The sequence below is a fragment of the Rutidosis leptorrhynchoides genome, chromosome 8 (genome assembly GCF_046630445.1).
Source record: "Rutidosis leptorrhynchoides isolate AG116_Rl617_1_P2 chromosome 8, CSIRO_AGI_Rlap_v1, whole genome shotgun sequence".
Lineage (NCBI taxonomy): Eukaryota > Viridiplantae > Streptophyta > Magnoliopsida > Asterales > Asteraceae > Rutidosis > Rutidosis leptorrhynchoides.
In genome coordinates this window covers 265981540-265992444 of record NC_092340.1, presented here as the reverse complement: position 1 = coordinate 265992444, position 10905 = coordinate 265981540, and the positions used below count along the sequence as shown (strand labels likewise).

The following is a 10905-nucleotide window of genomic DNA, read 5'->3' as shown; positions in this document are numbered from 1 at the left end:
ATAACTTTTTTTTACCAGATATAGAATAGATAGACAAATGGTAGGCACTCATGTTATATCGATGTTTTTCCATGTTTTTCAAATTTTTATTTATTTTTAATTTTTTTCAACATGTATCTTCTTTAGCTTATTATTATATATAGCTTCGTAAGAAACTTTTGGGGTGATGAAAGTTGCAGACATACTTAGTCCTAAATCAAGATTAATTTCGGGTGATGAAAGATCGTTGCATTTCTGACTTATCTGACTGGCGATATGGACGGGTAAGATGTGTGCTTAAATGGGTCATTTGTATTTTTAAAGTCACTGTTTGTCTTTGAATTTTATGAATTGGGTAATTGATAATTGTTTAAAAGTTTTGGTTTTTTGTGTTAAGGGTTTTAGATTTAATCCATGCATAGACATACCACTTTTTGTTAAAATAGTAATAATGTATCGTTTGCAGGTCCGCTATCTATTTCGGGTTCATCTAACCGTGCTTCCTTTTAAGAATTCACTGATAAGAATGAAGTCCATATCTCCTCAACTGCTCTCGGTTATGTTGCACTCGCACGTTCAATTATGCAGGCCCGTGATGTTATAGGTGGCAATATGAGCGAGTAGGAACGACTAATTGAGCTTTCGAATTAGGCTCTTTTTTGCTTTTCTTTTACAAAATTACATTCTTTGAATTTTTGTAAGGATGAGTAAATTAGACGGGTCATCTGAGTATGAAACAAAATTACATATTTCACTTTCAATATGATCCACGTCAGTTTTAGTTACTCTAAAAAGTTCACATTTTGTCTACATTAGTTTTGGTTACTCTAAAAGGTCTTACACACATTTTGACTAAAAGGACCCAGTCATCATAAGGCTTAACGCAAAATGCTTTTATTTTTTTAAGGTAGGATTAATACACCCGAAGTTCAATATATAACACGCTAAAGACCTGCGATTTTGATGGTTTTTTTAAGGGTCACATGATGAGTTTCCAAGATGCTTCAAGTATTACCTTCTACTTAGAATTTGGAAGACAAGGTATGGCAATACTTAGTGAGCGTGTTATGGGGGACCGTCAAGCACATCCGGCAAGGATCAAGGGCGATCTCATTGTTGCATAGCTCAGGTCGGAGTAAGGTGCCATCGGACGTCCAACATGCAGTCTCACGATCGGGCGAAGCATCTTCGCCAAATTCATCATTTGACACTTACAAAAATTCCTCGAATTAAGATTCACTTAACTTATCAAAAATGTATTTGGATTGATTGGAAGAACTTCAACAACAAATGATTAATTTGGGTAAAGATATGCTGACAAACCTTAATTCCTTTGGTATTATTCTGGATGCAATATTTTCACATTACAAATAAATTTTTTCTTTTAATTGAAGCAATCGACTGCCCAAATAGACATCTGATGGAGTTTGAATGCCACACATGACGCGCTATATAATATGGGTAGGTGAATTTCGTCCATCTGCTGTTATTGAGGTAATGATATTAATATATCTGTAAAACCTTTATATCTTTTATAAATATTAGATTACTAAAAATAACTTTAAATATCTATTCTTTATTTTCTCAGTTAATAATGAACCACGTGGAGATGTTAAGTAGCCAAAAGGAGAAAAAAACAATTTGAAAGATGATTTGATGAAGGAAGAAAGATACTACTACAAAGCTAGATAATTTGCACAAAACTATATCAACTTCTTTATCCAAAAAAGGTTTCGTCAATAAAGGTGATAATTGTGCTATGCCAAACTTTGCAAGCCATATGTCAAATTTAACAGGAAAATTCACAATTTTGATAGATTTAATGGAACATGTAAACCAAAATATACACTTTATATCTATAATATCATCGGTTACATTGAAATAGACAAATACGAAATTTTGTGATGTTTCTTATGTTGGATGATAAACTGCTTGAGAAGAGTTTAAAGGAGATGTGAACAACAAGCTGCTTATGGTTACATTGAGTAATCTATGGAAAACTCATCTAGAAAAATATTTAACTACATGATAATGATCTATTATAAAAAAATATGCATACTACAACTACATATGCAACGTGATGTTACCAAATATCTTTTTTTTATTAATCTTTTGAACTTTAGTTACATTAAGTTTTCCTTAATATTTAATTTATATCTATAATTTTGTTCAACTTCATTATTTTTCTTGATTTATATCTTTATACTCAATTTTTTTCGATTACATTGATGTGCTCATACATAATATATTACATTTGTAATTTTTATTGTCGAAATCCGCAAATCTTGCGGGTCTTAAGCTAGTAGTAGTAATAATAATAATAATAATAATAATAATAATAATTAATATAGGTATTAATAATTAAGATTAATTTAAGAATTATTATTATTTAACAACTAATAACTGTTATAATTCAGTAGGCTTATAACTAACTTTAATGGTTATAAGAACAAAGAGAGAAAAAGAGAGAAGAAGGAGAGAAGAAATATTGATATTGATATTTCAAGAGAAATGGTGCACCTTAAATGGTTACCATACATGTCTATTTATAGTATAAAATATTACTATGCAAGAAATATAATAATAATAAAATTAACATCCAATCTAGATATTTTATAACACAATCTAGATATTTTATAACAATAACTAATTAATTAATTAAGTAATTAATGAAGGGAGCTGATACTTCCACCTTCATGTTTACTACTTCCACCATAATTATATGTCTTTCTTTCAGTTATAACCATGAATAAATTAAAACAAAAAGCTTGTGTAAGGTATTCATTAAGGGTATTTTAGTAACTTAAGGTGGAAAAAGTAATTGTAATGGTGGAAATATCATTCCCCATTAATGAATTAATGAATAACAATAATAGGGAATCTGTAATTATTCTAATCCATAGAAATCGTTGTGTGTGTCTTGTCTATCTGCAATCTTTATCCCCCGTACGTACACCCACGCACAGTCTTTATTTTTCACTCATCTCAATTCATTTCCTACCACCAATTTTCTTTCTTCAGATCTCCCCTATTCAATCCCATTCCTCTATCAAACCCTAGATCCCAAATTTCAGTCACTCATGATGTCATCCCTCCGATCAGATCACACCACCAGAATCTACCCCGAACCACTCGACATCACAGATTCCGTCGACCGATTCGATACCATACCAGATTCTCTCCTTCTCTTAATCTTCAACAACATCGGTGACGTCAAAACCCTAGGTCGTTGTTCTCTCGTTTCAAAGCGATTTCAATCCCTAATTCCTCAAGTTGAAAACGTCGTCGTTCGCGTCGATTGCGTTATCTCCGACGACGATTCCACCTCCGCCGCCACCGCAGCTGCCGATAAATCCCGTGGACCGTTTTCTAATTTTGTGAGACTCGTTGTTGGTGGAATTGTGAAGCCAATTTTAGCAATTGGACAGTTTTTAGGCCCTAAACGATCTTCATCATCGTCGTCTTCATCCTCGCCGGCGTTATTTGTCGGTAACTCCGGCGATTTTGACGGTGAAGAATTAGGTTCCGGTAGTGTAACTCATCATTCTCCAACACAGGTATTAAAAAACTTTAATGAAATTAGGTTTCTTAAAATTGAGCTCCCTAGCGGTGAATTAGGGATCGAAGACGATGTATTGTTGAGATGGAGAGCTGATTTTGGATCTACATTAGATAATTGTGTGATGCTTGGTGCCTCATCTGTAATACATCCACAAGGTTCTGCATCTTGTGATTTGAATTATAGTTGTGGAAATGGGAGTGATGATAATGGGAGTATACCGGAATCTTTTTACACGAATGGTGGGTTGAAATTACGGGTAGTATGGACGATAAGTTCGTTGATTGCGGCTTCAGCGAGGCATTATTTACTTCAACCGATAATTGCGGAGCATAAGACGTTGGATTCTTTGGTCTTAACGGACGGAGATAGACAAGGGGTGTTGTGTATGAATAAAGAACAGTTGGAGGAATTGAGGGTGAAACCGTTGTCGGCTTCTTCAGCTTCGAAGAGGACGCTTGTTCCTGCGTTGAATATGAAGCTTTGGTATGCTCCTTATTTGGAATTACCTGATGGGACTGTGCTTAAAGGAGCTACATTGGTGGCTATTAGACCTAGTGAGCAATCGGGTCGTAAGGAGGTTTCTGATGGGTCTTGGGTTTCTTCTGCATTTGAGGAGCCTTATGGAACTGCTGCCAGGTTGTTGGCCAAGAGGAGGACTTATTGCCTAGAGATGAATTCCTTCTGAGGTATTAGTCGCTTCAATAAAGGTGAAGTTCTAGTTTGATCTGTATCTTATCTTTTGTCACAATTTTTTGGTAGATTTATAGAAAAAAGTTAACGAACTGGAGAGTTGTTATGTCCTCTAATGTTTGTGGTTCCTATATGATTTATATAGTCTTGGATGGTATGGTCTGCAAATTGCCATAATAACTACAATGTCCATAGATTCCTGTCCTTGATGAACTTAATTGAGGCATGATCATTGATTAATTGCTTAACCTTGATATTTGTATCATGTTCTGTTATCATTGTTACCTTTTTAGCAACTGCTTGTAAATTTTGTCATGAAACTCATATGGTATGATATCTAGCTTAGTATTAATAAGTGGTTTTACCAAAATGAATCCAATTTAGCTTGACTGTGACTCTGTGAGCATTAATACTGCAATGATTGTGGGTAGGTTAGTAGGTAGTTTTTTCTGACTTATTTGTTTTCCTTTTCAATCTTGGATGGTATTTTTTCCGCCTTGCAATATAGAAAATATGGTGCTTTTGGATCTTAGAAAGTTGATGCTTTCAAAAGTACTCCCTCAGTCCCAATTTAATTGTCATCAGACAAAAATTACATAGTTTAAAGAAATGTCTTAAAAGTATTGTCTTTTCTGTTTATTTTCCAATTTTACGCTTACTTTTCTTTTTCTCATTTAATCATATATACATACATTATTAAGGGCATAATAGAACTTAATTTTTTTTTTCTTTTCTATTTATGGAAGTGGACAATTAATATGAGAAATCCCAAAAAATTGAATACTGAACAATAAATTAGGGATGGAGGGAGTATTCGTTTGGATTACTCATTTTTATAATTTTGTTCTTTCTTGTCTTGCAGTTTTCGTAGGTGGATAAAGGTACTAGCTTTATGATGGATTTGAGGTTGAGGATCCTTCAAGGCAGCGAAAACCAATAATTTTGTTCTGCATGTAGCTTAATTTGTATACATGATCTTTGATGGTGCAAACTTTTATTTATCTTGCGTACTTTGAAGAAGTAAGAGAAGAGTTGTATTCCAATTGATGGGTGGTATCAGTTATAGGGGCCGGTGGTATCAGTATGTTTAATTTTATGTATGGTGTACAAATCGATAGAAGAGTTGGGGGGTTGATGGCGTTGTTAAGCTTGTTTGTAGTTTTGTGTTTTAATGATCTTTATTTCATACTGTGTTTGTTTATGTGAATATTTGTAAGAATGATTCTTAGTATTTTATATTTATACATGACTGTAATGTTCATTCACAATGTACTCGTATGCTCAAACAACCTTCCTATACGAATAATGTACTGCTATATTTTTAAGATATTCTGCCAAGTACTCACTTTAGGCTATTTCTGTTTTTAACATCAAAGTCATACTATCGTTAGATCTCAATAAAACTTGGATTGAGGGCATATTATAGGTCGTAATGCCACCGTTACAATATGTTTCCTCACAATATCTCATTACAATTTCATGTTTTCAAGCATATATTATATTCATGCACAGAATTCATACGCGATTCATTTACATCAGCAACAACAAACCATGCAACGTCATCATAGCAGCAATCAGCAACCATTCTATCAGCAACATTCAGACTCCAACATTACTGTAACCAAACAATAATAGAAGCGCTCACCTTAAGTTGTTATGTAACGTTTCTCCTGTTGTTAAATTAGTTGGTCGTGCGGGTTGGATGACATGTCAAGACGAGTAATTAACATGTAAACTACTTATTTGAAGATATATATACACATAAGGTAATGATATTTTCAACTTAAGATTTTTGATGAATACACCATGATGTACAACTATTTATACATATGACTATAACTACATACGAAGTATTAGTGTATATGGTTACGCAAAAATATCATTAGCTGTATGCATATGCAACTCGAAACTCGTCAGAAATATCTATTTGCCACATCTTTTAATATACATAAAGTGGTTTATTGAAGTGCAAGCATTATGGTACACCAGTAGAGTACCGTACTACTGCAATACGCTACTTTCCACATGTTTGGCTTAGACCACTTGTATCGGCGATAGGTGACGTCGTCACCTTGCACGCGTGGCAGCAAAGAAACAACGGTTAATGGCGTATCGCGGCAGCACTGAGCCGCGTTTCGCCGGCGTCAGTCGCGAAGAAACGGGGAAGGAGACGGACGTCACTTACACGTGGCATCCGTTGAGTGGCTGTTTTTTTACCGTTGGAGCATAAAAAAAAATTGTTTGTTTTTCATTTTTCATTTTCTATATATATATATATATATATATATATATATATATATATATATATATATATATATATATATATATATATATATATATATATATATATATATATATATATTTAGAACGGCAAAAAAATAAAATAAAAAAAACTAGCAAGGAGCTAGAAAAAGGTTACAAAGAGTTCATAGGGTTTTGGAGCCATACATTTCAATTAACTCTACAATTTTTAATTCTACAAGATAACCAATCAAAAGAGTAAAACATGATGGTATCCAAGATGCTGCATCTCTTGAGTTTCATGTCATTGAAGACGACTCCGTTTCGGTATCACCATAACGTCCAAAACACCGTAAAACAGATAGCCTCTATAACAAGCCTATTTCCTTTGTTGGGAAAGGAATTATCTAACCAATTCCAAAACTCTTGGTAATCCTTCCATTTAGGAAAGGGACTATCTACCCAATTCGCCACATACGACCAAACTTGAGAATCAATATCACAACAAAAGAATATATGGTTCGAATCCTCCACAGCAGCGTTACAAGATGGGCATTGAAGATCCCCGATATCAACCCCACGCACAAACATATTAAGATTATCCGGGAGACGATTTAGCGAAAGCCGCCAACACAAGATGTTAACTTTAGGAGGAATAACCTTGCTCTAATAAGTTTTTCTCAACCCATTCGAATTCAAAACAAGTGGATTACGAACAAATTTGACAGAGTAAGTAGAAAGCGGGGAACCTGGGCAAATCCAATGATCTTGACTATCGGTTAAAGCTACCTGCGTGAGTGAAGCAAGCATAAGGGTGAGTTGTGCTTCTTCAGCCCCTCCTCTCGGCATTCTACGCCACTTCCAATTCCAAGAAATATCGAAACGACGATCCGCAACCACACAACTTTTTTCAGTTTCTAAAGCATAAAGTCTCGGGAAATTTTCACGAAGAATTGAACCATTTAACCACCTGTCATGCCAGAACCAAGTAGACATCCCATTTCCAATATTAATAGTAAAAACAGAGTCGAGGGATCGATGATTGTCGTGTAAAGAAATAAGGCATCTGTTGATATTGGCCCAACTACTAGAAGAGTGCTTAATGATAGGATGTAAACCATCAGATTGTAGACCATGAATAGCCCGAACGACTTTGACCCAAGAACAATTTTTATTTGTTAAATACCTCCACCTTCATTTGTATAACAATGCTTTATTAAGAGAATCAAGGTTAATATATTGTGTGTGTGTGTGTGTGTTACATTTTAGCACACACTCCACACTTTCCTTCTTATTTTCTTATCAAAATACATACAATCTATTATTTTAATTTGTTCCAAATGGATAAAACTTTCAAAATGCTAGAGTTTCTTGTGGATGATTCGGATGACGAAAAGATTGTTAGTTTTGTTAATGGTCTAACTCACGAAGAAGTCGATGGAGAGGCAAGTAGTTCGCGAGTCCCTCGATCCCGGATTTATATTGCTAGGGATCGAGGCGATGCGGCTATAAGGTTATACAATGATTATTTTTCGGAGTCACCAATGTTTCCCGACAAATATTTTAAACGACATTTTCGAATGAGTCGTGAGTTATTTCTTCGAATTATTGAAGGTATATCTAATTTAGTAGTGCCGTTATTCCTGATTATTTTATGTATTTTCGGGCAGCGGCCATACGTCAAATGGCGTATGGAACAACTCCTGATTTGTTTAATGAATATATAAAAATTGGGGAGAAAACGGATGCGTTATGTCTTAAAAAAATTTGTCAATGCGTATTTCATTTGTTTGCTATACAGTATTTGCGAAACCAACTGCCGAAGATATTGTTAGACTTTATAATTTTCATGCACAAAAACATGGTTTACCGGGTATGTTAGGTAGTATTGATTGTATGCATTGAGAGTAGAAGAATTGTCATGTTGCTTGGCAAGGACATTACGCAAGAGGTGATCAAAAAGAGCCTTTTGTTATGCTTGAAGCAGTCGCCCCACAAGATTTGTGGATATGGCACGCATTCTTTGGTATGGCAGGTTCGAACAACGACATTAACGTTTTGAATTTTTCTCCATTGTTTAACACTATAAAAGATGGAACTGCTCCACCTTCACCATTTGAAGTAAACGGGCGTCGCTACGAAAGAGGGTATTACTTAGGTGATGGTATATATATACCCAGATTGGGCTACGTTGGTAAAAGCGCCTCATAATCCAACTGACGAACCTCGTAAAAAAATTAAACGGTTTCAAGAAAGTGCAAGGAAAAATATTGAGCGTGCATTTGGAGTATTACAGGGTAATTTGCAATGTTAAAAACCCCAGCGAGAACTATTGACTTCAACAAAATTAGAAGGCATATGTATGCTTGTATTGTATTACATAACATTATTCAAGAAAATAACGGTTTTGTGATTGGACGGCGAGAAGAAAGAGTGATACAAAGGAACCCACCACGTCAGTTAGAATGGAATTTGAGGGATCGAGATGCAAGGATTAAGGAAATAAGAGATAGGCAAGTTTACAAACAGTTGGAGGCAGATTTAACCGAGCACGTTTGGAATTTATCACCTTACTTTCGTACTGTTAATGATAAGTAGTTTGTTATGTATTTTCTAGTTTCGTTTAGGAATTTTAAATTTATGTATTTTCTAGTTTCGTTTAGGATTATGTAATGTTTCGTTTTAGTAATTTAAATTAATGTACTTTAAGTTTATTTATATTTATGAATTGTTTTTCTATTTTAAAGATATAGCCGTTTATTTCATTAATTCCTGAACGATTACATTATTTTCTAAAAAAAAAAAGAACAACAACATACTTTCCTAAAAACGATTACTTTAATTTCTAACGGCTATCTTCAACAAACACATTCATCAATCTTCGTAATCGCGAATATCGTATTGCTGCCATGGCTGAGATTCAGGGACAACTTCATCTTCACTTGCCTCAATGGCGTAGCTTTCATCAATCCATTCGGTGTAAAGCATAATTAGTTGATTACGTAACAAGGTGAAAGGACCCGTTCATATACATTATAAACGATTCACAATAGTTGATTACATCGCGAGGTATTTGACCTCTATATGATACATTTTACAAACATTGCATTCGTTTTTAAAAGATAAACTTTCTTTACAACGAAAGTTGACGGCATGCACACCATTTCATAATACATCCAACTATAATTGGTTTAATAATAATCTTGATGAACTCAATGACTCGAATGCAACGTCTTTCAAAATATGCCATGAATGACTCCAAGTAATATCCTTAAAATGAGCTAATGCACAGCAGAAGATTTCTTTAATACCTGAGAATAAACATGCTTTAAAGTGTCAACCAAAAGGTTGGTGAGTTCATAGGTTTATCATAACAATCATTTCAATATATTAATAGACCACAAGATTTCCGTTTATAAATATATGTACACTCGCAAGTGTATAAAAGTATTCTATAAGTTGTAGGCACCCGGTAACAAGCCTTAACGTTCATGTTTTACCCTCTGAAGTACACCAGATCAGGTGTGTTTAAAATAACCTCGAAGTACTAAAGCATCCCATAGTCAGGATGGGGTTTGTCAGGCCCAATAGATCTATCTTTAGGATTCGCGCCTACCGTACATAGACAAGTAGTTTAATGTTACCAAGCTAAGGGTATATTTCTGGTTTAAACCCACATAGAATTAGTTTTAGTACTTGTGCCTACTTCGTAAAACATTTATAAAACAGCGCATGTATTCTTAGCCCAAAAATATATATTGCAAAAGCAATTAAAAAGGGAGCAAATGAAACTCACAATACTGTATTTCGTAGTAAAAATACATATAACGTCATTTAACAAGTGCAAGGTTGGCCTCGGATTCACGAACGTATCAATATTTAGATTCAATATTGCAGGAAAGTACGTAGACGCAACGGAGATGATAAACACTAGATTGACCTCACGAGCATACCCATGAACCATACTCATCACCTCCATAGCTATAACCCATAATTTCCTTAGCTTCGACTCATTCAAAAAAACTATTTTGAAATCACTCGGACACCACTCCGTCGTAATATTTTATGTATACTAATAATATCTTGAAGTAATACAGAGCAAATATATATATATATATATATATATATATATATATATATATATATATATATATATATATATATATATATATATATATATATATATATAAATCGATTGAGAGAGTTTAGAGAAATATATTTTCAAGTTTCTATGAAATAATGAAACCTATTGAATTCTATTTATAATAGATTTTTGAATTATTAAAGTGAATTATTAAAGTATGAATTATTAAAGTGAATTATTAAAGTATGAATTATTAAAGTGAATTATTAAAGTATGAATTATTAAAGTGAATTATTAAAGTATGAATTATTAAAGTGAATTATTAAAGTGAATTATTAAATTATGAATT

At 33.8% G+C, this 10905-nt stretch overlaps 3 protein-coding genes across 3 annotated transcripts; 2 read left to right on the top strand and 1 right to left on the bottom strand.

Annotated features, from left to right (window-relative positions):
* Nucleotides 1-2940: 2940 nt before the first annotated feature.
* LOC139861822 (F-box protein At5g46170-like) lies at nucleotides 2941-5298 on the top strand. The gene is made up of 2 exons (XM_071850345.1): nucleotides 2941-4227; nucleotides 5094-5298. The coding sequence occupies exon 1, from the start codon at nucleotides 3060-3062 to the stop codon at nucleotides 4224-4226; it is 1167 nt and encodes a 388-aa protein (XP_071706446.1). The 5' UTR covers nucleotides 2941-3059; the 3' UTR covers nucleotide 4227; nucleotides 5094-5298.
* A 1840-nt stretch (nucleotides 5299-7138) lies between these two features.
* LOC139864195 (uncharacterized) lies at nucleotides 7139-7670 on the bottom strand. The gene is made up of 2 exons (XM_071852780.1): nucleotides 7659-7670; nucleotides 7139-7570 (listed from the first exon to the last, which is right to left on the bottom strand). The coding sequence occupies exons 1-2, from the start codon at nucleotides 7668-7670 to the stop codon at nucleotides 7139-7141; spliced, it is 444 nt and encodes a 147-aa protein (XP_071708881.1).
* A 142-nt stretch (nucleotides 7671-7812) lies between these two features.
* Nucleotides 7813-9070, top strand: LOC139864194 (uncharacterized). The gene is made up of 4 exons (XM_071852778.1): nucleotides 7813-8086; nucleotides 8274-8345; nucleotides 8409-8636; nucleotides 8796-9070. The coding sequence occupies exons 1-4, from the start codon at nucleotides 7813-7815 to the stop codon at nucleotides 9068-9070; spliced, it is 849 nt and encodes a 282-aa protein (XP_071708879.1).
* The last annotated feature ends 1835 nt before the right edge of the window (nucleotides 9071-10905 follow it).